This window comes from Sycon ciliatum, chromosome 7, assembly GCF_964019385.1.
Source record: "Sycon ciliatum chromosome 7, ocSycCili1.1, whole genome shotgun sequence".
Taxonomy (NCBI): Eukaryota; Metazoa; Porifera; class Calcarea; order Leucosolenida; family Sycettidae; genus Sycon; species Sycon ciliatum.
This window is the reverse complement of record NC_088649.1, coordinates 6,774,864-6,802,045: the sequence shown is the minus strand read 5'-3', so window position 1 is coordinate 6,802,045 and position 27,182 is coordinate 6,774,864. Positions and strand designations below refer to the sequence as shown.

Here is a 27,182-nt window from a genome sequence, read left to right as displayed (position 1 = left end):
TCTGATCGGCTGATGTCGTGAAGCAGGGACATGAAGCCGAGCTTGGCAAGAATGCCTCTCCTTTTTGTTTTGAGGCGGCTTGACGCGATCGTTAGTATACTGGACAGCAGTGCATGAACTGGGGAAGGACACAGAGTGACCCGCTGTTGAGTGTTGAGCCGTACACGTCGGAGACGGAAAACTGACCGTATCGGCTGTGACGGCTCGTTCTGCGCGCGCCTGATTTTTTGCCCGTCAAAAGGAGCTGCCCTGAGAGCGACCGGAGGTTCTGCCTCCCAGTTCCATGTCGACTCCGCTACAGTTGCATCTGCGAGCAAATACCATCACAGGGATAAACTCAACCATTTGGCTCGGACGAAATCAACCTGTCGAGCCGTCAATCTAGCGCAAATCATGGCTTCCGCGGCTGAAAACGTGCGGCATAGCTCCGTACCCAGCGCTAGCGACCAATCGTCGACGGCCGGCACACGGGCAGCTAGCAAGCCAAGAATCGGACTGCTGCGCCGCCAGAGCAGCCGTCGCATGAACGAACTGCTGCAGGAAGTAGCGCCCGAGAACGTGGGACTGTGCTTGTCCAGCAGCGGCGGGTATCACCCGATAGCGTTCTGCGCTGGTGTGCTCAAGTCGCTACTGGCTGAGAAAGTGCGTATCGACCATCTTAGCACAGTGAGCGGCGGGTCGGCGCTGGGCGCGGCGTACCTGGACTGGAAAATGCGCGAGGGCGGGCAGGACAGCGAGGCCTGGCACCAGCGATTCTTCAAACAGCTGCTGGACAATCTGCACAGGGCGCACTACGACGTGGAGAGTCGGCACGGCAGACGGCACATCCTAGTGGTCGCGATCACCACACTCGTACACCTGGTCCTATCGTTGATGGTCATGTGCGCTTTTTGCTTCCCATTGCTCCACTCCATGCTGAACCAAACAAGCTGGACGAGGGGTATAACGTCCGTCATCAGCTATGTGCCGATCATTTCCCAATTCCTACCCAGTGATGATTTGGAGGCGCTCGTCAGAATACTGCAGCTGCAGATGGTTGGCATGGTGATGCTGTTGTCACGGCCACTGTTCACAAGCGACTCTCAGCTGTCTCTGCGCCGTCACGTGCTGCTCATGGGGCTGTCCATGATGCCGTTTCTCATCAACATGCATAGCACGGTGAGTGTGTGTGCGTGCGTGTGTGTGTGTGTGTGTGTGTGTGTGTGTGTGTGTGTGTGTGTCTATGTCTGTGTGTCTGTCTGTGTGTGTATATGTGTGACCCACTCTTGGTACAGAAAAATCACGCCTGCGTGCAACACGAGGGGCCCACCCTCCACATCCTGTACTTTGCTATGGGCAAAGGGAATCCGAAAGTCTTTATTAGCCACTAGATTTTTGACATCTGACAGCATCGCTTTCAAGCCTTGTTGTATCTGCAAGGGCTGTGAAGCATTACACTACTATTGGGCGACAAAGAACAGAGAGCCGAAGAACAGAACGCCAAAGAACAGAGCGCCGAAAAACGGCCCGGCTAGAATTTCACCATTCACAGCATACCAATGTGCACACGGTGACTCCACTGCCCATTGGCTGTAATACATGAAAATAAGAACGGTCTTGGCTAGGAAGCCGACGCCCCCCCCCCCCCCCCCCCAGTTCTTCGGCAACCGACGATCCTGTACATGTATGTCAATGTCGCTCAACGTCAAGAATTTGGTTGGTTCATGTTCTACGGTCTGCATTGGTGAATAAGCCTGCCTCCAATCGCACTGCAATCCACATTGCTCTCGCGTAATCTTCATATCTTCACAAGAATCTCTTAGCAGAAAGGTTCCTGGCTGTCCAGTAGTGTTTGTGATGCCCATGGGCAGAGCTACTTCTAACAACACGAGGAGAATGAAGATTCTTCGTCCTCTTCTTGTTGCATCTTCAACAGAATTCATATTATCTGCTCGCCGTTGCTATACGCAGCAGTGCGCAACATTACTATGGGAGAGTGCATGCTACAGCGCTGCTCAATGAAATTCGTTCTTGCCGGTCAGTGTCGCGTCCCGCGCAATGCATCCCCAGACCGGTGAACACTGGGCTGTGCACCGTGACTAGTGCAGGACTCAACGTGACTATAGCTCATTGAGCTGCACTGTACAGGCATAGTGCTGTTGTCATTACTGTTAACCGTGAAATTATTGCGATGGTCTAATTTCTGCGAAATTCGCGACCGCGTGGAAATCGCGAAATTTAGACAGCGCGAAAAGGAGATCCATGAAAGGTTTAGCAAGAACGCCACAGGTTTAGCAAGAATGCCATTCTGCAATCGCAGAATTAAAACCTCGCAAACCTGTCCGGATTCTGAAAACGCGAACTAAAAACGCCGCGAAAACACTTTACAGTGCTGTAAAACATGTAATTTTAGGTGCCAGCGACCTGCCAGGTTTCAGGCGTAATATAGAATTAGGTGACTAGCGTTCCCTTCACATACAGTGCATACTCTCAGGCTAGTGCATATAGGTGTAACTTAAATTTAGGTACCTGGTTTCTCTACCGAAATCACCGAAATTGAAGTTACACCAAAAATGATATGTTTTACAGAAATTATACTCATAAAAAGGACACACTTCAGGCTCTTTACGAACATCTTGGAAGTTTTGGTTTCACAAGTATACTTTCAAGCCTTCTCATCAGGTGAAATACAGGCAAGGGAAACGGAACAGGAACAGTGGATTAAGTACAGTAAGGAGGTGGTAAAACAGCGCAAAGAAGAAGATAGCTAAAGTAAACAGCGAAAATACGTGACCTATACACATAGCAATAATGACACAAAGGTGCAAGTGCGAGAAAACTCAATAAGTGTGACATGTAGTGCGACAACAAGAGACAACTACTGGACATGACTAACGAGGTTTTGACGACCTACCTAACAGCCTAAGTTTGAATTTTATTTGCTTCTGCTTGCAAAGGTTGGGTTTCTTTGTGTGGATATATATGGCTTCCAAAACATTCAGCAATCTAGCACTGCGTACACATGACACAATCGAAAAACAATCATCTGAATACACAGCACGACAATTAGGATGCTCAAACAAATGACTAGCAATGGACGACTCATACTTATCAGAACTAAGATCAGAACAATCAGCATGTGCAGTGGACACATCCGATATCAAATGGCTAGTCGAGTGGACCCTAGCCGTTGCCTCTGTCAGTGCTTTAGATGCTGCCATCGCCGTCTTTGCCTATCTTGTCATTCTTCTAGTTGATGAGGTTCCTGTCACTGCCACGCCAGAAGTTGTCTTGTCCGGTTGTTTTTCCGGTGGTCTAGTTAATTGTGAGGTGACGTTGCTTGGTGTTGATGTCAGTGCTTTAGACGCTGCCATCGCCGTCATTGCCGATCTTGTCATTCTTCTAGTTGATGCAGTTCCTGTCACTGCCACGCCAGTAGGTGTCTTGTCCGGTTGTTTTTCCGGTGGTCTAGTTAATTGTGAGGTGACGTTGCTTGGTGTTGATGCCGCTGCGTTAGACCATTTTGTACCAGGATGATTCTTTGCTGGACGTCCCCTCCGTGGTCGAGTGGATCGTGCGTGTTGTGGAATAAGGTGTAGCGGTGCGTGTTGTCGGATGCGTGCGTCCAGATGTGGAAGAGTCCTACCTACGTATCGGCTCTCACATTGCCGACACTCGAAGTGATAAATCAACTTGGATAATTGGTGTGTAGGCAGGACGTCCTTCCTCACCGTGAACGCACGCACCGTGGAGTAGATGAAGCGAATATGAACAGTATGGTAATTGGACTCCACGGCAGACTTAACCCGACGCTGAACCATACGTGATACTGACTCGCCCTTCCACGGTAAACATAGGTACAGTGGATTAGTGGAAACTGCAACATTCTTCTTTGGACTGGTCTCAGTTGCATATTTCACAATAACAGACTCGGGGTATCCATTGAGACGAAACAGTGCACATAACTTCTCCAACTCCTGCTCCAACCCCGAGGACGAACAAAGGCGACGTGCACGATCCACCAAGTTACGCAACAAGTTCATCTTATACAGTGTCACGCAAAACGAATCCCAAACAATGTCTAAGCCAGCGAACGAAGGCTTGCGATAGACCGACCTGGCAACACCACCATCAATTGACTTACCTTTGCCCGTTTGGTCTGCGATACAAAATAAAATTTCAACATCAACAACAACTTCTCAACGAGCACATCCAGGAAAGTGAGACGATCTGAGTCCTCAAATTCACACGTAAAATCCAACATACCATCAACAACTTTCCTCAGCAGATCACAAAATTGGAGGCACTGAGCCTCGGACTGAAAATACGAGAAAGAATCATCGACAAATGTCACATACAATGGGTCGTCAAACTATCCGGAATCTGACATTGAATGTTTTGGAAGCCGTATACATCCACACAAAGAAACCCAACCTTTGCAAGCAGAAGCAAATTAAATTCACACTTAGGCTGTTAGGTAGGTCGTCAAAACCTCGTTAGTTATGTCCAGTAGTTGTCTCTTTTTGTCGCACTACATGTCACACTTATTGAGTTTTCTCGCACTTGCACCTTTGTGTCATTATTGCTATGTGTATAGGTCACGTATTTTTGCTGTTTACTTTAGCTATATTCTTCTTTGCGCTGTGTTACCACCTCCTTACTGTACTTAATCCACTGTTCCTGTTCCTTTTCCCTTGCCTGTATTTCACCTGATGAGAAGGCTTGAAAGTATACTTGTGAAACCAAAAACGTTCCGGATGTTCGTGAAGAGCCTGAAGTGTGTCCTTTTTATGAGTATTACCGCATTTTTGTCTCAGAGGAAACTGTTTAAAGTAATTCTGTCTCTTATACCTAATCTCTACACTGCCTTGGTATTGTCAAGAAACTTCCCGTTTGGATTTGCCAAATTGAACAACCGGCATCATCATCATTCAACAATGTCCTGAGCCACTTGGCTCATAAGCGTTTCTCTTGTCAATTGCTCAGGGTGCGTTGCTATCCGAGGGAACACGGCTGAAGGACCTGTTTGGTCAAGCCTGCAAGGAGCTGATTGCAAATACAACAGCTAACGGCACGGCAGCTTCCAACGCGTCAGCAACAGCAACTGCAGTCGTCAATATCACCGACGTGCCATACAACCCGTACGGCTGTAATCTCCTAGCCACTATGATCTACGTGGCTGTGCCGGGGGTTGCGTTTCTGCTCAGTGTGTTTGTAATGGCACTGTTCCTTGGCACTCGCCGCTCCTTTCTTATTATTCTGGTTACCTTTGCCATGAATATGACGGTCTTGGTAAGTGTGTGTGTGTGTGTGTGTGTGTGTGTGTGTGTGTGTGTGTGTGTGTGCGTGTGTGCGTGTGTGTGTGTGCGTGTGTGTGTGTGTGTACGTGTGTATGTGGGTGTATGCGTGCGCGTGTGTGTGTGTGTGCGTGCGTGCGTGCGTGTGTGTGTGTACATTGATGCGTGTACAGCGTAACTGGTTGTGCTGTGAGTGTGTGCTGGTCTATCACACATTGTATGTACCATGTATACGCTCGTCGCAAGAGACGCATGCAAATGTGCGCATGCACTGGATGTGCACACACAGATTTTCGCTGTATGTACATCAGGGACTAATTTACTTCAAAAAAATTGCATAGCAATAATTGCTACACACCCCGACGTTTGCATAGCAACGCAACAATTTTGCATAGCAGTTTTTTCCGTCGACAATGCAGTCTTCAGTGCACTTCCACTTATACCGTCAACGAACGCCATGCTGTAATTCCTCAAACCACGAAGCGAGGACGCCTTCTCCCTGCACATCTTGCAAAATATCTTGGTCACAGCTCCACCACTCGACTCTGCGCGAATCCATTCTTTTTTGGGATCAAATTCAGCAATCCACTTGTCCACAGTACCTTGCTTCACAGACATGCCGGCAGTGAAGAGGCTTCATCAATAAGGCTAGCAGAATTTTAGAAAGATAAGTCCTGAACGGTCGAGACGCCTACTGCTAGTGAAGCAACGCGGTCTAAATCTCAAAAGCAGGTGAAGTACTTGTCGACACTCGCCTCGTGCTTCCTGGGCTGCACTTCAAGTAAGTAATTAGTTACCGTATTATCTCTAATATAAGCACGGTCTTTAATTTTTCAATGTACCTCCGCCCCGTGCTATTAATGGAGACGTTCCTTTATTGGAGACTGTTCCATTGTTATTTCACCCTCATTTCAGAGGCTTGTTGCCATGCCAAATTCATGTCAGACACACACATTTCAGGGTTTTTTCGCCGGTACAGACAATGAATTTACACAGTGTTCTTATAATGGAGACTGATCACTTTATTCTTTGAATGCCGCCCCAAGGTGTTCTATTATTGGAGACGTGCTATTATTGGAGACTGTGCTTATATTAGAGATAATACGGTAGTTAGTTTCCAAGTGCACGCGGTGCGCGTGCGGAGATAGTGTGACATGCATGGCCATGGTCCCGTGGCCCGCGCGTGCGTATGGTGTAAAATCTACCTGCAGTGCTGCAGTGCAGGCTGGACAACCACACACACACAGTCTAATCTAGTCACAGTGCATGGCGCGCCATCTCGTGGCGCCAAACCAGCCACACACACTGTAAAGCTACACATGTGCATGCGCTACGCGTGCACTACAACTACAAGTCTATGTCCAGGGCCATACTTAGCTAACATGTGTGTTGTGTCGCAGTTTACCGCGACTCACTACGAACTTCGAATCGCAGACACTGTGTTTTGCGTCGCAAACTGCGATGCGATACCGGTTAAATTAGTCCCTGTACATGCATAGGTATTACTTGCTGCTTCTTGTTCCAATGCTCAGTGGGGTCAGACAGTATTCGAGGAGGCCAGCCTCAGTGACGTGCCGCTGTTCAACATACTGGTGGCCACACTGTGTCTAGTATCCTTCTACAGCACACCTCTACTATTACCCATCCATCAGTATACATTCTTGAGAGTGTTTGAGTAAGTATTGCAGTACAGACACCACATTGTGTTACTATGTTACAGTTCAACATGAGTCATGTGCGTATAATGAGTACTGTAATTTCACAAATTTTCGGTGTACTTTTATTTTCGGTACTTTCGGTGCATCTGTTTCATACCTAAAATTTCAATACACCGAACAAACACTAACACACATAATCCAATAGGGAACTGCTTCTCTGTACCGAAAATTTCTGTTCACCTAACCTGGCCTTTTGCCCTCATGCCGAACATATTGAGCACCGAAATTTTTGGAAACTAGAGTACTTGAAGTAGAGTACTGTCGGGTTCAGAAGAACTCGGGGATTAGCCTCGTAGCTTAGGCTGTTCATATTTCTCTGCGTATCTCTCCATCGAATTTCGGGCGTTTCTAAGTTACGGGCTGTGATTGGCTCCGGACCGCCCAGATTAACAAGGTATGAGCGTCGTCATTTTGATTAGGTTTGTGTCATGACTGGGGCTTGGTAGATGATATAGAGACTACTAGCCTTGGCTTACACGCTCTCTTCCATTAACACTGCAATAATTCAACTCATTTCACAGTACTACTATTGTGAAATGAGTTGAATTCTTGCAGTGTTAATGGAAGAGAGTGTGTGGGCTCTACTCTTAACTGCTTATGAAACTGCAGGAAGCCTCCCCACTTTTTACTTAGCCTTGGCTTGGTTGGCTCAGTAATTGTTGGTGCTCCGTTTCCGTGGGGACGGGAGTGTTGATTAGTGGTCCACGTGAGGACAGTGTGTAGTGAGTAGTGAGCACTGTAAATCAACAAATATCCGGCGCATACTAAATTTTATTTTCGGCCTGGTTGTGTTTGGCCGAGAATTTCTTGCGACCGAAATTTTATTTTGCAAGGTTCTGTTCCGTGTGACAGTGTATACAGGCGGCAGCAGGACAGGCGGAACATTTGATGCGGCCGAACTGGGTGTTAGCCCTGGGAGGCCAAAATTGGAATGGGCCGAAAATTTGTGCACTTAAATTATTCTCTTTACCAGGCGTGGGCCATCCCCTAGACTATCAAAATGGGTGCCTTATTATTTTTCTGTTTCTGTTTTAATGACAGTCCATTGCAGATTTTAAAATATAAAAAATATTTCCAAAAAAACAATAGTGAGTAGTGTACTGTAGTAGTGTACTTCCCACACCATTAAAAAAAAGTAAATTATTGTGTCCGTTACCGAAGGGAACTAACGACGGACGCTAACACCCGGTAAACCAGACTATAAGTCCCACCTTTTACATTGGACTTCAAGAGTAAAGAAGGTGATGCGACGACTTACAATCGAGTCTGACTTCCTACTTATAACAATGAATAAACTGTTGAAGCAATATGGCTCAAACCTGAAGATGGGCGTGCGACTTATGATCGAATTTGCCTTATAAGTGTGGGAAATACTGTTACTGTGTGCTATAGGAACATGATCAGGCCTTTCAAAGAGATTGTCGTTGTGTGTTCTCTGTGGACTCTACCAGGGAGCGCTTACGCCTAGCGTTGTTTCACCCCTCGGGCCACTACGAGGGGCACTCGCGGTTCTTCCGTCACATCCTCGAGCGCATATTCATCTCGCCCGCATGCGCTCACAAAGCGGAGTCAGGCGACGACAAGCAGTCTCGATCACCCGACTCTCTACCTCGTAAGTCTGCAGTCCGTTCAAAAATATAGACGCATGGTATTTTTTGAAATATTTCATATTTGGCTCGAGCTTCTGAGAATTTTTTTCAGAATGTTGCTCCGGTCCTTTCCCCAATTACTCTCATATAGGTTTTTAAGCGATCGGATATCAACGCTCAATTCCGAGATTTTATGTGGTAGAGATGCTGGCCTAACGGTTTTTTGAAATCACATGTCTATATTTTTGAAACACACTGTAGTCCAAGGTGAAGCCCATGCACAAGTTTTCAGATGAGCATGCTGTTGTCATAGCAACTCCTCACCTGAGTCGAGTTGATAACTTCCGGGAGGCCTCATAATCACCTCTGTTTCCAGATAAAATTAACCTTAGCCCATTTCTAGGATAAGCCGCCCCTCACCTGCCGTCATTCCGATGGCTCTTCTCTTGTCTCCCAGTTATTCCACTGTCTGTATATTTGGGAGGATGGCTTGGCGCATGGAGATACTAGGATGACACGTCTGTGTTTGAAAAGAGCAATGGTTTTTTCTGATTTAAACTTCCTGAAAGTTATGAATATACTATTATAGAAAAAGGATTTTCGCAAACTTCTGTGTTAACATCGCTTCACCGTCCTCTGTTTATCACTTACTTCCAGGAGACCTGACGTTTAGTGATGTGGCCAGCACCAAACCAGAGCTCATTGTCCAGTTGTCGTTGCAGAACTGGCGCATGGTGGTCAAAGATCCACGTGACGATGGCGTGATCATGCTCAGCATGTCTTCTAAGTTTGTAAGTCGTGCGCAGATGATTCGGCAGTGCCACATCATGCTGGAATTGCCGTGTGGTCTAGCAGATCTTTCTCTCTTACTGTGTTATTCGCCTTTGTTGGTGCACTCTGTTTTCTATGTCTCTATCTCTTTCCTCTCGCCCTACTCTCTCTCTCTCGCTCTCTCTCTCCCTCCCTCCTCTCTCTCCACCCCTTGTTCACAGAGGTGCACCAGCAAGCACCTATACATGCGTCTTCTTGATCTACTCATCCATGACATCAACCTATATGTAGTAATATCTGGACTCCGTTATGCGTACACTACTGTACACTTATGAATGTATGCGATGCATGATGTATGTACGTCATGCAGGCCGTGTCCTGTAGGCCAGACCTTTTAATGTGCTTCTCTCACTGGCTCGGGACTTTTCTTGTGTTTCACTCACCTGCTGATTGTGCATTTCTTGCTCCTCATTAGTTTACTCTTCTCTGTCTCATTGTCCAAACTGTGTTTAGAATAATACTACACTATATTGTATGTATATCTGATGTGTGTAGGTTGATGTGATCAACTATGAGAACCCTGACAGTGTCAGTGAGTATCTGGAGCGCATGCCGTCTCTCATCCCGATAAGCACGGCCATGGCGGCCGGTTTTCCCGGCGTTTCCCTTCTCTTCAGTAAGTCTTCAATAAGGCGTGTACAATGATGTGTGTCTGTATCAGGCGCGTAGTATTACCATTGGAGGTAGTCTGGCCTGAGGGGGTTGGAGGGTGGGTCTCCCCGGGAAATATTTGAAGTAAGGGTGCAGAATCCTGCATTCTGGGCACTTTTTGGCATTGTGCTGAAAAAAGTGGTCCGGCCACAGCCGGATCGGCCGGACCAGCTGCCACGGCCCTGTGCATGTGTGCCTCTGTTGGTGTGTGTATTTGTGTACTGTAGTGCTGGGTGTTAACCTTCAGTAGGGATTATGCAAAGAGCCACGGTTACCTTTTGCCAGAGGAGAGGGCTGAACACCATAACGTGGCACAATATTACACGCAAAAGGCACAAAAGAGGAGGTTTTTAGAGTGTGTTGCAACTCCGAGTTTCTTGCTCAACGCGAAGTCCATGTGTGCAGGCAAAGTCTATGTGTGCTTTCATATGTAGAGATTGTATAGACTGGTTTCACATCTATCACATGACCATACAGGGCAGGCAGCCATTTTGGTTCCAACTCCACTCAACCCCTGCATCTATGGGTCACATGATGTCAGTGGCCATGTTGGTTACACTGTCCACATGACATGATCACTTTCTGCACAAATTTAGTCACATGACAAAGATATGAAACCACTCTCTTAGTTTATAGAAAAGGAAAATGACCAAGGAAGTACAAGTGACGCTATAATGTCCCCTAACACTACCAGTTAGTAAACAATCAGCTCATGCGATAACATTGCACGACACTGACCGACGGTGCTGACGTTATACAACTAACTGGCTACCAGCTCTAGGACAACTTTTCTATAAATTAATCCTTGGCTCTCCATCCGAGTCCACTCTCTTAGTTCCTCATCCCCGAGTCCACTGACTTAGTTCCTTATCCCTTTTGCCAAAACAGACCAACTTGAACAACATAACTTTGTAAGAGATCAGGGGCGTCACACACGGTACGACCAGTACGGTCTTGGTCGGACCGCGTTTCATCCAGCATGGTCACCCAATTCGTCCACAAAAGCAATAAAGACCGCTAAATCGTACCCTGTTTGGCCGAAATATCCGATTTTTTCCCTGTCGCATTGTTCTTCTCCTTCTCTCTCTCTGTGTGATCTGGATGTATATGTACACGTGTAGCCAGTGCAAACAAGTCGTTTGAGTTCCTGCGTGAGATCCTCCTGCTGCTCCACCCACGCCACTCTCTCAAGATACCCGTCTGGGTGGACTCTGCGCCTGGCTGGTCCACCACCATCAGCAGGGTGAGCTATGTCACTATTCTGCAGTGGAAGCGTGCATGCATGTGATGGCTGGCTGGTCAGTCCGCCATGCTGCAGTGGAAGCATGCATGTGTATGGACCAAATGCATGATCCGTTATGCGAAGAGTGAAGGGGGGGGGGGGGGGGGCACATGATTGCGTGATGAGTGAGTAGCATTTGGATGACACATGTGTGTGGTCCACATACATGATGCCGTATGTTAATACACTCATACATCGCTTATCCGGGCGGTCCGGGACCGGGCACAGCCCGTAACTTTGAATTGTCCGTAACTCCGAATCACATATATAATTTTGATGAGGAAAGGCCATAGGTATGGCATTCTATGTCACTATTATTATTATATATGTAGGACTCAGTATAGAGTTCATGCACTATATGATGTCCACCACCCTATATGGAGTCCATTGGTCCAAAATCCACTATACAGAGTCCAGGAGTCCACTCAGTTTTGATCAGCTTCATCCTGCCGCGCAATCCCCTATAAGGAGTACACTTTTTCTACAAGTCCCCTATTCACGGTCCAGGATCTAGGAGTCCAGTTTGTCCAGTCACGCCGTCCTGTGTGTTGTGCCCGAAAGAGAACAGACACCTTTTCAGTTTTGCTTGCCTCATGGCAGCGCATTCCTTTCTTTACTTCAGCCATGGCTGCCAGTTCGGCTGTGCAGTTGCTGACAAATCTGTCTCGAGGTAACCAAGGAGGATAAGGAGACGTTCAAAATCAAATCTGGAAAGCGTCTTGTGGTTCTCTGAAGACGTTTCAACAATGCGCGAGATGAAAGCAGAAATTGCAGAACTAGAAAAGTTCAGCACAGTTCAAATCTGACGAGTCAGGTACACTGACACTCTCTTTCGTTCGACGCCACAAGGATCCCCTGTTTGGCTGGCCATTGCTGCTAGTAAGGCGCTTGAACGGTTTCATCAGAGCGAGGGATGAAAGCAGAAAGCGGAGAACGAGAAAAGTTCAGCACAGTTCCAATCTGACGAGTCAGATACACTGACACTCTCTTTCGTTCGACGCCACAAGGATACCCTGTTTGACTGGACAAGAGCTGCCTGTACCACCGTGTCAAAAGGCTGTCCAACTACATGGCAGGACGATGACTGAGGTAAGGAAGCTTTTACTCGTTTCGATTGGTCTGCTGTTCTGTCGTTATGCTTGAATTTTTTTCCATTTTCAAGGATCGTATCGCGTTTGTTTGATGTTGCTTGAATGAATGCCCTAAAAGTAATCAACCACTTCGTAATAGTCCTCAAGGACTGCAAGGACTTTGCATCAATCGTATACGATCGTATAGCTATCATCAATTATTATTTTATTTCATGAGAAATGTATTTTTATCCCTGTGATAATTATGTGAACTCCACGACACTCTTCCTCTACTAGGCTCTAGTATGATGTCAAAATGCCATGGGATCCACAAACGCAGTGCCAGTGTACTAGTAGTAGGAGGAGGAGGATTTCTTGTATGCCGATGACAAGAAAAAGCCTCTCAAGCTAATACATGTACTCGTATTCCATGAAGTAACCGTTTTGATGTCACAAACATGACATTGTGTCAGTGAAACTGCCTCGTGACAACAAATCATTGCATTTCCATCTTGGGGAAGACTGACTGACTGCAACGCTGTACAGATTGTTTAAATCATCTCATTTCAATTTAGTTGCAGTGAAGTGAAACACTGTGTACACTACATGTATGGCGGTGTGTCTGTGCGTCTTGAGTGTGCACAAACGATCTTATTCCTCGTATTACTAGTAGATTATTGTCCCCACCGTCACCTGTTCACAGGTCTTTGTGTGGATGGATTTTCATTGAGCATCACATTCGTTGAGAACTTGGTAGTTGTGTGCTCCCATGCATCATTACGGTAATAAGCGTATCCTTGTGCTATCTATTTGTTGCAGGTGTGCTGATCTTCAGAAGCTTGCGGAACTGAGTGCTGCTGAACATTTGCATGGCCATGAGCAATGGTGAAGCTTGCTATTGCACTCTCAGCATGTGCTAGTATTATGCTGACTACTGCACTATGTTACTCTCTTACACTACTACATGTATGTAAACGTGCGTGCATCCGCCCACGTATGCATTCGTTTCGTATAATTATTTGTTATTCCTCTTGACTTTACGTGTAAGTGGGTGGACGTTTGCATGGCTGTTGGAGTTGTGTGTGTATTGTGTCTCTACTCTTTTCTTGGTGTTTTCTTGGCGTTGTATAAATTTGTGTGTGTGTGCGTGCGTGCGTGTGTGTGCGTGCGTGTGTGTGTGTGTGTGTGTGTGTGTGCGCGCGCACAATAATTTGAAAACAAATAATTAATCCTTGGCTCTCCATTATTCTCTTTCGATTATTGGTTTTTTCTAAGTATTTTCTTGGCGTTGTGTTGGTGTGTGCATGTGTGTGTGTGTGCGTGCACAATAATTTGGCAACACTACATAATTGAGATATTGTAATTTCCAGCGTCTGCGAAGAGACCACTTGATTTGAGGATGGTGTTTGTAGGGTTTTTCATGTAATGAAATGGCTGCAGTGGCGCCTCAATACTTATTTTTTATCTTGAGAAGTAAATGATGTAAAGGATTAAAGGGAGAGGCCGTTTTCTGGTTAATATTCACTGCTTACAGCATATCCTATGTCTAATTTCGAACTCTGGATAGGGGATGCCTAATTGGCTGGACTTTATACAGGGAGTGTTGTCCACATAAAGACTCCTTATAGTTGATTTCAAAGTTTGGACTCCATACAGTTGATTTTGGACCAATGGACTCTATATAGGGGTGAAGCCAATTGGCTGGACTCTATACAGGGAGTGATGTCCATCTAAACTTTGAGCTCACAGTTGATTCCAAGTTTGGACTCTGTACAGTGGATTTTGGACCAATGGACTCTATATAGGGGTTGGACATCATATAGGGGCTGGACGCTCTACTGAGTCCAACATATATCCACAAAAAGTGGCAAAAGAGTAGTAATATTACCATTTAAACTCGCCCAAAGGGTGCCCGGTAGACCGAAGTGCCCATAACTGTGATCGGTGTTTTCAGCCCACAGTTCACGCTTTAGCGCTCTACATGCGCTCTAGGCGGACCATCCAGGGATGAATTTATCCAGTATCGCATCGCAGTTTGCTACGCACAATCGATCTACTGCTACTCGAAAATCACAGTGACACGCAGAAAACTGCCATACATACATGTACAGGCTATCCATGTTTTTTGTAGCTTACGCCACAATTGAGATTTTGCATAGGAAAAACTGCTATGCAAGAACATGACAGTAAGTTCATCCCTGCGGCGTTCTGGAGGGGAAGTGGTACTACGTTGGTTGTACTGGCCGTACGGTGTGTGTGACGCCACTGTGTTTTGTGTTCGTCTTTGCAGGCACTGCTGGTTGCTCTCGTTCACGTCGGTGTGACTATTGACATTCTCATGTTCCTGTTCGTGCCGGCGCTAGCGCAGAGATTGCCGGTAGGAGCGCTGGCGTTCCTATTCCGCATCTCCCTTGCCTGCGTCACGCTGCTGCCGTCCGACAAAGATGTCAGCCGCACCGGATCGTTGCAGCAGAAGGCCGTCGCAATGAGCAGGTACGGGTGAACATACTTGAACTACAGTGTTTCTTTCTCAGCACTGGCTATTTCCATGCCTCGCATGCATTTCCTCACTGTAGACGGTTGTGTGCTTTGCATCTTCTGATCGTGTAGAGTCCACCTCGCAAATAACGACCTGGACCATGCATGGGGAAAGTGTCGTTATTGGGAACTTGAAAGTATGTGCAGTCCTATGGCCATAAGGTCCGAAGATTGTGTGAATATTCTTCAGTTGTTGTTATACCTGAAGTCGTCGTTCACAAGGTTGACTGGATCTGGTTGTCTGTCTTGTTGCTGTTCTCTGGTGTGCATCGTTGCCTCGCCGTGTAGATGGCTGAATGTGCACGTGCCGATGTGCCGTTACCTGCGATGCGTGATGAACGTGACCAACATCGGTGCCTACCCGGACTTCATCCTGGACTTGTCGAGCTGTGAGGATGTGGAGCACACGGGACTCATGGCACTGCTCAAGAGACAAACAGCAAAGTGAGTGGGAATTTGTTAGACCCGGATGGAGAGCTGAGGATGAATTTATAGGAGAGAAAAAGACCAAGGAACTAGAAATTATCCTCTGGTGTTCACTACTAGCACCAATTACAGTCAAACTTTGTTAGGACGAACACTGATAAAGCGAACGTTCCATTAGTACGAACTAGAGCCAATCCTATGGTTGGCCAGGCATCATATTAAGTCAAAATTATTCGTTTACGACGAACTCTGTTAGGCGAACTTTCGTGAGGACGAACTAATTTGAAGCGTGATTTGAACAAAATCAGCACGTAGTACGAACTTTCGGTCCACATGCGCGTGCACTGGCTGTACTTGTACTTTTCCGATAATCGAGGCCTCTTGTACGAAAAACGAATTGAGAGCATGGTACAAGGCGGAGTACATGCTGTCACGAATTCATTGCACCCGGTACTCACATGTACCGGCTGCTGGCTTATGCTATGAATAAAATACATTACACGTGCCACAACATGCACCTTCACATAAGTACAATCCATATGATATACAATGATATACATAATATCATTTTTTGTCAGATCTGGATAAGAAGAACTCCGGATAAGACAAACAAAATTGTTCATTTCTTGAAGTTCGTCCTAACGAGGTTTTACTGTACTTGATAGTCAGGTCATGCGATAACAATTGCACGGCACTTACCGTATTCTTTTCGGTTGTAAGTCGACCTTTTACGACTAAAAATAGAAGGAGAAAGGGTGGGGGTCGACTTACAACCGGGATTCGACTTATAACCGGGAACTGTCAGTATCTTTAAAAAACATGACCTGCTCTGCATGCACGAGTGCACCATGTGTGCACATTTTGGCCAGCTGATTGGCCTTTTTCAAGGATTGGGACGTTATACCCTCCAATAAGGAATATTTACATGATTTGTTGATGTGTTAGTAGCAGGGAGTGGTTAGTAGTGCTTCGTTGGGAGATAACTTTAAAAAGCAGAATTAAGACCTTCGGATACAGGGGTCGACTTAAAACCAGTGAAATACAGTACCAATGGCACTGACGTTCTACACGTGGCAAATGACGTTCACCTTCCGCTCGACCTTCTCCATGCTGTAGCAGTAGTGGCAGTTGCACTCTCTCACGTCGGAGACAAGGTAAATGCGGCAGAAGAGGTGCGACAGGCGTCAGCTGTCGAGGGCTGATGACGGTAGGGACAGCTGCACCAGGTCCTATGCCTGCAAGCTGGCACACAACTAATGCTCTGAAGTGCAGGTGTGCTTCTTCCTGGCTGGCTGATAGATGTGGCTGGGATTGGCAGCGCACCACTCAAGGAAGAGCACGTAGCTGTTTACCATCGCGACTTCCACACAGTCGAAGAGGATTGTCTTCCAGAATTTTTTTGCATCGGCGTAGCACCCTATAAGCTGCCGTATCCTGATCAAATTGGTCCACACCACCCATGCCCTGGTTATAAGACTTGGTGTCAATGACAGATGCCATCTACACGTCCAGAAACTTATGTTGACCATTCACTTTAGTGTGGCGCTGCACAGGAACACCGTCAGCCCTAGAGTGGATCGCACTCAACATTGTGACGATGTGACGATCCTTCCGTTGTAGAAGCAGCAAGTCACCACGTCGCACATAGCGAATATCACCTCTGGCAGCCTGACTGTCAAATTGCTTCACATTCTTCATGGTTCGAGGGAACCCAATGCGGTTTGGATTGCACGTTCCGATACGTTCTATTCCGTTTTCTTGCAACGACTTGGCTAGAGTTGGGGATGTGTAATAGTTATCCGTGTACATTACATAGCCCTGGCCTTCCAAACCCACAGCCATCCTCCTAGTGACATCATGTGAGTGCCCTTTGGCACTTGGTGCAACTTGAACTGACCGGCGTATACTTCATAGTTGAAGTTGTAGTGCGTAACTGCGTCACATGCGGCGTAGACTTTTATACCCCATTTCACTGGCTTTTCGCGATGCGCTGTTTGGAACCGAATCTTCCTTTACTCTTTACCATCCGTTCATCCACGCACACTTTCTGGTGAGGTTGATACAGGAACCGACACTTGTCCAGTAAGTATTCCGTGATAAACGAAACGTTACGCAGCCGGTTGTTTGCGTCCTCCGTACGGTGGTCGACGGCATGTAGAAAACACAGCAGCGCCTTGAACCGCTCTCTGCTGTGGATCACTGCTCGAGCCCAGTGGCCGTGGAATGGTGGTGATGTGTTCCAGTAGCTGTCCAGGGTTGGAAGCTTGTCGAAACCAAAAATACATACAAGTGAGATTAGGCGATAGATTTCAGAAATTGTTGTTTGCTTCCAGGTACCATCTTGAGAAGCATAGGAAGGACGAGTTTCGATGTTGTCAGCAGCGTAGGCATTTATGAAGGACACTTGCTGGTCCACTAGCTCCTCGGTGAAGAATAAAAGGAAGAAGTCTACGCACCTGTTAGGTTGGAATCCATCAGGAGCACGAATGCCAGGCACCGAGTGGAGCTCAAGCGGTGGCATCGTACCGTACGCTTCATCGTCCGCGCCGATCCAACTTTTCAGGACATCTGGGGGAGGTGGTACAGCAGCTGCAGCGCCAGCACCACGGCCATGGCCTCTGCCGCCACCATAGCCTCTCCCTCCACGCTGCGCTCCACGGCCACGAGGAGCAGCAGCAGCACCACGACCACCGTCAAGGCCTCCGCTGGTGGTGGCGTTGTGGACATCGACAGCAGCTGCTGCGCCAGGCCCGACATCGTCGTCGTCGTCACTGCTCTCAGTGCCAAGACGGGACTTGTCGCTGGATGAAAGACCAACGCCTAAAGACGAGTCACTGTCATTCTCATCTTGGAGAGAAAATAAATGGTCAAGGGCTTGAGCCCCGTCCATCGTGAGAGCCGAGTTCTTGAGCCCCGTCCATCGTGAAAGCAAACTGAAAATGCGCTTCAGTTCAAACAATATATATTTCCGTCAGCAGCTACTTCGCAGCTCGCGTGAGCCGCGCGCTTACTTCGCGCACTTTGATCGCCTGTAACTCCACGATTTTGATGCTAAACCACCCCGATTTTCAATGTGTTCTCGAAGGATAAACCCTAGACGCGCCACTGAGCACCATACGAGCAAGAAGAAATGCGATCATGCGCCTAGAATTCCGCCCAAAACCCATCGACGGAATGCCGTCGATTTTAGTATGGACGGGCTCCAAAGGGGTAAGGCCACTGCCCTCCCTCGTTGCTTTCGCACCTCCTCGGACAGCTGTTTGCTTTTCGCAAATAATTCTATAATTGGAGTTTAACTTAATCTGGCCAATGTTCCCAAAAGGGAACATTTCTTTCCGCATGCGATTTGGTCAAGGGAAATTCATTTTTACTCCGCATTTTCTGTTTATATACAAATCTAGAAGGCTGATGATCATGAATCTTGGAATATTTGTCAGGTTTTGAAATTTTCAAGTATCAGGATATAACGCGAAATGTCGTGAATTTTCGGTATTCGGCCGTTCTTCAGAAATTGAGAACTCTGGTGTGAAAAACAGTCTTTCTCAGAGTAATCCACACGTAAGAAGTGCACTCTGCTACTATGGCCACCCAACTGGCCTGAAGATTCACCGGAAATTTGATCATGGCACATAGTAACCGGCCGTCTTTCTTCGATGTTCCCAAAAGGGAACGTTGGCCAGATCCGAGACCCAGATATACCTCATTTTCACCTGATTTCAGGAACCAGTATATCTAGCGCATATTCCTTGTTTGTAACATCCGTAAACGTGGATATATAACTGATGGAGCCTTTTTGATGTTTTGATGGTAATTGGACCGTCTCCATGGTAACCAAATTTGGTCATATATTTGTGATTCACTAGCATGCAGAATACAGCAATGCTGTGCGAGGCTGACATTTGCCAAAGTGAAGATTGCTAAACAGTCTCCAAAGGAATATACTTCTGAAGTAGGTTTTCTTTTGTGTAAAAAGATTCACTTGAACAATATTCAGCAAAGTATGGATGCTTTATGGCGTTCTCCTGGACTTTCGATGATCTTTTCCTCCGCGCTGTTGCATTTTTGTCAGAAAATATCGCTTTAGCTGTAATGTGGTACGGCAGAGGGAAAGGTTTACAGTAGCAGAGTCCTTTCTGGAAAGGGACTCAAAAGTGATTCCAATGGAAGCTAAGGACATTGTTGAGAACTCCAACACACTTCAGGACTTAGTCCTAGCGCCACCGATTACTGGCAATCTGAACGTAAGCGCTATTGGGGTAAGGCATCCTGCAGCTCAGGAACTCAAAAAAGAAGTGGTGAGCACACTTGCTCCTTCTCTGAGCACTGCAAATTCAGAACTGCATGGTGCTAATGATTCCGTGATTCTGATGCAGTGAATTTGCTGTGCCCAGGGAAAGAGCATGTGTGCTCACCACTTCTCGTTGATCTGAACGTGGACGATGAAATAGAGTAGTAATCAGATGATTCAACGGATGATAAGGGTTTCATCGAACTTGCAAGAGATATGGACCTAGACAACTACCACGTGACGAATGGAGAGGATAATGATGTTGGTGCCTTCCCTGTTGATAGTGAGTACGACCGCAAAAAAAAACGCCAACCCGCTGGAACAACGCGTTGGGTGAAATAGACTGGTGTTTACGATAGGCGTCCTGAAATTGAACTGGACAAATCCCTTCACGATCACCATGAGATCACTACAGCATCACCCACTTGCCAATCGCGAGATATACACACCCTGTACATCTCTAAACACTATTGGACGAGTAAATACTGCGCGATACCCGCGATACAGACAAGGCCAACATTAGCTCGGAGACCGACAATCTTGAGAGATTCCTTGTAATTCTTTTTGTCTCGCTCCACATTCCTACAACTGATCTGAGAGTGCCAATTTTTCAAGCAGCGGTGAGCCCCAAGCCAATGTCCTACATCCAGGCTCATCCCGAGATCGCCGTCCTATTTTATTATAGCCGACCGCGCCCAGAAGCACCAGTGTCTTGCTGTTGATGTGCAGTACAAGCGCGTTTGACAACAAGAATGTGGACAACACAATGTCGTTGTAAATGGTGCAGACAAACCACGATATGTTACTGTTCTCAGTGTGGAGTTCGACTGCATTTCGATCGAGGATCGAATGCCACGGTGTATACGAGACGCGAACGGTAGCAGCCGAAAACACTAAGAAACATTGCTGGACACTCTTTGACGACTATTACATATTTTTTCTTCTCCATTACTGCTTGTTCATGTTTGCATTGCTCCACAAACACTTACAAGACAACATAATCCATTATATCATATTGCATCTTCCCTTCATAAAAACCATGGTCATTTTGGTACGCGATCCGGCCAACGTTCCCTTTTGGGAACATACAAATATTTCCATAACGCATTGACATATTCAGTTCAAACTTATAAACATGCTTAATTGGTCCAATACAAGCCGAAACAAAAGAAAAACTGCAAGAATACGCTGAATTATTGTGACGGCCAAATTAAGGTTAATATTCATGAAGTTGGTTGCTCCAACGAGGAGCACACGCTTCTTGCCGAACTTGACACTTGATTCACTCACAACTGCCATCCGGAGCACACAAGGAGCATGTCGCACCTTCCGCTCGGCAAACCTGAAAGAAAGCACCACTCCCTGCTCAATACACAGTGTTTTGGGGAATTCACCCCTCATCAGTTGAGCTTAAGTAAGCTGAGGAAGATTGTGCCTGAAAAGCACCACTTATATACTGCTCTCCAGGCCAAACCATCACCAGTGATACAAACTTACAGAGACGCTTTGTTTCCAGCGCTACAAACACCTCGTGAAGCCCCAGGTAGCAGCGTGAGTCAGAGTCGCTCATGGAGTTGTGCTAAACAGACGTTGAGAGCCAGTATAGCTATTCACAATTCTATCACCTCCAACAACTAGTCGCACGTCTGCGTGAGGGACAACAATACGAACTTAGAAGTTGCGACTTTGGCGGTAATAGTCATGAAGTTGGTTGCTCCAACGAGGAGCACACGTTTCTTGCCGAACTTGACACTTGACTGACTCACGACTGCCATCCGGAGCACACCACGAGCACGTCGCACCTTCCGCTGGGCAAAACCTGAAAGAAAGCACCACTCCCTGCTCAATACACAGTGTTTCGGGGAATTCACCCCTCATCAGTTGAGCTTGAGTAGTCTGTTTAGCACAACTCCATGAGTGACTCTGACTCACGCTGCTACCTGGGGCTTCACGAGGTGTTTGTCGCGCTGGAAACAAAGCGTCTCTGTAAGTTTGTATCCCTGGTGATGGTTTGGCCTGGAGAGCAGTATATAAGTGGTGCTTTTCAGGCACAATCTTCCTCAGCCTACTCAAGCTCAACTGATGAGGGGTGAATTCCCCGAAACACTGTGTATTGAGCAGGGAGTGGTGCTTTCTTTCAGGTTTGCCGAGCAGAAGGTGCGACGTGCTCCTCGTGTGCTCCGGATGGCAGTCGTGAGTCAGTCAAGTGTCAAGTTCGGCAAGAAGCGTGTACTCCTCGTTGGAGCAACCAACTTCATGACTATTACCGCCGAAGTCGCAACTTCTAAGTTCGGAGTTTAATATTGTACTGATATTACAAATTTTGTGGAATGAAAGACATTACAGTATTCACCCATTATCAACATGAACTACGAGTGTGAATCATGTTGTATAGCTGGTTAAACTGAGATCACTATCCCATATCTCAAATTTGTTGGCTATGCATGGGTCCGTGTGCGGCTGTGCGTGTGTGTGGGTGCATGTGTATGTATACATGCATACGTATAATATGTGCGTGTATGTGTGTGTGTTTGTGTGTGTTTGTTTGTTTCGGGGGGGGGGGGCATGGATTAGGATCATCGTTGCTGATGCCGGTGCACCCGTATCGTTCAACCGAGCGGAGAAGATCATGCTGACACTGCAGAGAGCCAGGAAGAACCTAGGCTGTCGGTTCAGCACCATGGATGACGAGGATCTGACGTACGAGCTGTTCAGGACGCTAGGCAGTGCCAGCCGTGGTGTGGCCCCGCACGCTATACAATTCAAGGTACTGTACACTGCAATAGGCTTATAACACAAGTGGCAAGCAAGTTTGGTTCCACTGGCGTAATACCATGCAGACAGCCGGAGGCCTAGGGTGCAAGTAGGGAACATCACAAACCTGTATGTGTGTCTGCGTGTATACAAGATGAGAACTCCTGAACAATTCCACCGGCAGGCAGAGAGCTGAACTCAAATGAATCAAAGTTTGGACCGTGACTGGGTCATATGTCTATCTGTGCTTGCCTCTCTGTTTCTGCTTGTCTGTTTGTCCTATTTCCATTCTCCTTTTTTTTGTAAATTCCACTCTCCCATACCGGCTGCAGGTGTTCTACACCGTTAAGAACGGTGACAGTCGAGACATTGTAGGACAAGGTGAGATCCTTCTGGTCCAACCGCGTCACCCGGACCAACTCCTGGAGGGCGACTGGTCAGGTGACCTGGACGATGGCTGGTGTGCTGGAGAAGCTGATGAGCTCTATGGCGCTCTGACTGGGTAGATACTGTCTGTGTGTAGTGATGGTGCTATCGACAAGTGTACCTTAGAAAGCCAGAATGTGCAGCTTCTGACGCTTTCTGCATGGGTGTCTGCTGCGGCGAAGTTCTGGGAGTACATCATATTTTGATCTCCACACTGCAGATCTGGGGCTGGGAGTGGCATAAGGTGTACATCCATTTTTCTTGGCGCGCTTTGTCTGTGCAGACGCCAAGACCACAAAGGTCGGCTGAGCAGCAGGGCCCCGCCACCACTTTCCGCATTCAATCGGGAGCATAGTGGACTTAGTAAAATAAAAAATAAAAAAAATCTGACCTGCAGTTACGCAGAAAGAGACCTGCTTGAATCCTGCTTGTACACACTGCGTCACTAAAATGATGTGATCACGGAATTTCGCCATGGCTGCAACCCATCCGAGCTGCACACTCGGGGTTTCATGTACTCTAGGTACCGCCAAAGCCATAACTATGACGTCACACAATTGATGGAGAGGGTCTACCGTAGCCAGAGTCCAGCGCCCTTTACTGGGTGGGTATGTGCGCGGGGGCTATGCTGTAAAATACCATGTGATGGAGTCAGGGGCGCCGGAAGGTATTTTAGTGTGGTAAGGTCAGCCATCTGAAGTACCATGAATTTGCTCATGGGGGAGGGGGTGCTGAGCCGAAAGGTTTTGAAACTTAGAGCCCAGATCAGTGTATTTTTGTGATTTACGGGGCACCTCAGGGGCAAAAGTGGTACGGTCAATATTGTAGTGACCGTACCGTGTCCGACCCCCCTGTGGAGTGTCCAAAGGGAGTAGTCGAGAGGTGACCGTACACGTGGGCCAGGTGCCAGCCCAGTGAGGGCCCTGAGCGCATGCCCTCCTGTTGCGGGTAGTCCCATAGGTTTTGGGCACGAGCGTAATTATTGTGTTGCAATGCCAAGTGTCCATTGTGATGTTTCGCAGGATTTGCAACCGTTTAAAATTTTCTCTTTTTAAAGGACAGGATATCATTCAATGTCAACAGGCTCGTGTGTCGTAGTACTTTTACCTATTAGTATTGTGATGACAGTGTGAGATTTCTAGGACCTCGGGTTCATGAGACCACACATCGCTTCAGCTTACCTTCTCGGCGAACATCATGCACAAAAGAGCAACGAGTACTACAGAATGCATGCTAAAAATAGGATATGCAGACACGGGAGAATCTCACACAATACCATCACGAATCCTGCACCATTACAATACGCTTTTCAGCCACCATATACTGTGCATGTTTGCATCTACTCAACAGGAAGAGCCGCAACTACATCACACGCACCATTGGCGAGTGGTATCACGGGAAGTTCCCCTACTACGGACGTGCATTCCACCCGACGGCCGAGCAGACAGCAGCATTGTTCCGCGAGGGCGAGAGGGCAATGAGCGCACCGGCAGTACAGCAGTTCGTCGAAGACCTGGGAAAGACGACACACGGTATGGCCGTTCTTGAGTTGTGTTTATTACGATTACAGTCTGCCCTCGATGAGTCCCACAACCGATCTTGAAGACAAGAATGTGTGACTCATATTATATTTTCATCGCCTTTTTTGGCGCTGACATCACCAAGCAAGCTTGGCTAGTCTTCGCATGACTTACCGTGACTGAAAGAGAAAGGATCAATACGTTACGAGTTATGATTATAAAAATAAAAAAGTAAATTATCGTGTCCATTCCCGAAGGGAACTCACGATGGCCGCTAACACCCGGTAAACCCTAGCGGCAGATGCAGCGCCTAACAGTGGGGGTGAGTGGATAAGTCTCACAACCAGTGGTACAAGTGCCGAGAAAGACCCCATTAGCCGCATCCATGTACCCCTTGTGCCTGGCCACAAGTTCTCAGGTGACTGTGGGTAGCAGCACGGCTGGAAAAACCGCTCCCAGGCAGGACTTGAACCAGGTACCTCTCGTATCTCAATCATGGTCTTTGACCAACCCACTGTGCCTGCTGGTAATCACGAGTTAGGATAACAGTCCGCCAAAGTAACGAGATAAATTATACAGTCAGAAAGTGTGTGCGTGCTGATGTGTGTGCACGCGCGCGCGCGCGTGTGTGTGTGTGTGTGTGTGTGTGTGTGTGTGTGTGTGTGCGTGGGTGGGCGGGTGAGTGTGTGGGCGGGTGCATGGGTGGGTGAGTGGGTACGTGCGTGGGTGCGCAGGTGGATGCATGCGCGTGTGTGTGGGCGGGTGAGTGGACGCGTGCATGCGTACTTGGGGGGGGGGGGGTGCGTGCGTGCCCGTGAGTGTATGTATGAGTGCGTGTGTGCGTGCATTAGTGTGTGCGTGCGAATGCACGTGCACATGTGTGTGTATTCCAATACGTGTTTGTCCATACGGGTGTTCTTTGTGCCTTCAGTTGGAGCACCACTACGCGTCGCGTCAAGGCCTACCTCAATGATCTCGCAACTAAGTATTGCGGAAGAGGAAGAGGAAGAGGACGAGGAAGAGGAAGCAGCCACACCAGCAGCGACAGCAGCTGCTGCGAGTGACGGTGAAAACTCTTCCGATGAGGCAGTGGCCAGCACTGATGGCATGCTTGACATGAGTGCACTGGGCCTGCAGCAAAACCCCGCCTCTTTATCCGGACTCCGCCAGCGCCTGTTCACCAAATTCTCGCCGGTCGAGGAGGGCAGTCCGCCGCCTGCATTGCCTCCGCGTGGTCACGGCGACGGACCACCAGGCAACGAGTTCCTGCCGCTGGAAAGTCCCCAGGACGTGCCGCGGCGCTCCGTCGACAAGCCCTCGCCCGTCAACCCGCTGACAGCTGTTGCTATGGAGCCGTGGACGTCGGCCGTGCCCCCACCTCTGCCTCCTAAGCCACAGGGCGGTCTGTAAGATAATCGGGGGGAAAACCGGGGTCGGCGGGATCGACTCGCCGAACTGTCAAGTAATTCCAACGACCAGGGTCGCGTACGAACTTGCCGTGCCGTGTGTAGAGACTAGATGTTTTAAACCCATGCTGGCTCTGTAGTACAGTATGTGTGTACGTGTGTGTGTGTGTGCGTGTGCGCGTGCATGCGTGTGCGTGCGCGTGTGTGTGCGTGCGCGTGTGTGTGTATGTGTGTGTGTGTGTGTGCGTGCGTGCGTGCGTGCGTGCGTGCGTGCGTGTGTGTGCTCTGTTGCAGTGCTTAGGTGTATGTATGTGTATGTGTATGTGCTGCACACTGTACACAAAGTTCATGCCATGCCCTGGCACATTGAATGGCTCAGCCGCCGATTGTCTTGAGGCGGCGCTGCTGCGGAAAGCTCTCGGAGCCGTGGCTATACGCCGACTGTGCAGGCTAAAGTACGGCTCAGTGTGTTTGAATACCAAGCCAGCTCGGAACCGCACGGACAGCGGAACTTGCGACATGCTGAACCAACCTCTTCATTCTGACGAATCATCGAATCTGATTTCTTGTCGCTATTTTGGCCGTCTCTGAAGAACGCCCAACTTACTACTTGCAGAAACAAACGGAACGGAAATACAGAAATGACAAGCTACTGCTAAATCTACAGGCAAAGGTGAATTTGACTACTTTGAGTACGTTTGTGTAGGAATAACATAGTTTGTGAAATCATGCCTGTGCGGCTTATTGTCCCAGGTGCTTACACACACACAGTAGTGTGGCTCAGGGCTCTGGACACAATGGTAATAATTTTGCTGCATACTCTAAGCTTTACCTAATGAATCTACTTGTAGCAATGATTTATAATTTCTAGTTTCTAACGCTGATATAATCCGGTCTGCCCCATGCGCGCAGCATCTGCTGTGCAGAATCTATCGTTTATGCCTAGCTTCAAAGTTCCTTTGTGGTTCTGGTATAATTCAGTATGCTCAGTCTTGATGAACCGCTGTGGTGCAATGCCGGGACTGAGTTTGCACGGATGAGGCAAATGAAATCCGAAATGTCTTACAATTCCCTGGCTCTGAATGCTATGCCACAGCCTCCTGTACACGAGGTACTAGTAGTCGAACCGGTGCGCAGCATTGACAGTGTACATTGGCATACGGTGCGGATTTTGCTTGCCGCAGGTTTAACCTCCGGCAAGCGAAACCCGCACCCCGGTGTGCCACCAGGTTTCAAGAGATCAGTTTGTTGGTCGCCTCTGCACATGTGTGCTGACTGTGGTTGCTGTCCGTCTGGCTAGGATCCCCTGTACTGCTCACCAGGGCCCTCACTCTTCACAACAGTACTTGGAGGAACTCCCCTCCGTATACATGTACCGGTACGCATAATATCAATAGTATAATTATA

The 27,182-nt window shown here is 47.7% G+C and overlaps 1 protein-coding gene across 1 annotated transcript; it reads left to right on the top strand.

Annotated features, from left to right (window-relative positions):
* Positions 1 to 26,764, top strand: LOC135820844 (uncharacterized). Its single transcript, XM_065333885.1, has 13 exons — positions 1 to 1,158; positions 4,966 to 5,271; positions 6,809 to 6,951; positions 8,446 to 8,606; positions 9,241 to 9,374; positions 9,910 to 10,030; positions 11,187 to 11,308; positions 14,708 to 14,910; positions 15,244 to 15,399; positions 22,244 to 22,436; positions 22,756 to 22,925; positions 24,200 to 24,381; positions 25,301 to 26,764. Exons 1-13 carry the CDS (start codon positions 394 to 396, stop codon positions 25,777 to 25,779), a joined length of 3,135 nt encoding a protein of 1,044 aa, XP_065189957.1. The 5' UTR covers positions 1 to 393; the 3' UTR covers positions 25,780 to 26,764.
* Positions 26,765 to 27,182: the final 418 nt, after the last annotated feature.

What these genes read in the sequence shown, in the direction of transcription:
- LOC135820844 (XM_065333885.1), top strand. Translation starts at nt 394, where the DNA reads ATGGCTTCCGCGGCTGAAAACGTGCGGCATAGCTCCGTACCCAGCGCT. An exon ending in TCATCAACATGCATAGCACG is followed by an intron (nt 1,159 to 4,965) that starts GTGAGTGTGTGT and finishes TCAATTGCTCAG; the next exon opens with GGTGCGTTGCTATCCGAGGG. An exon ending in CGGCGTTTCCCTTCTCTTCA is followed by an intron (nt 10,031 to 11,186) that starts GTAAGTCTTCAA and finishes GTACACGTGTAG; the next exon opens with CCAGTGCAAACAAGTCGTTT.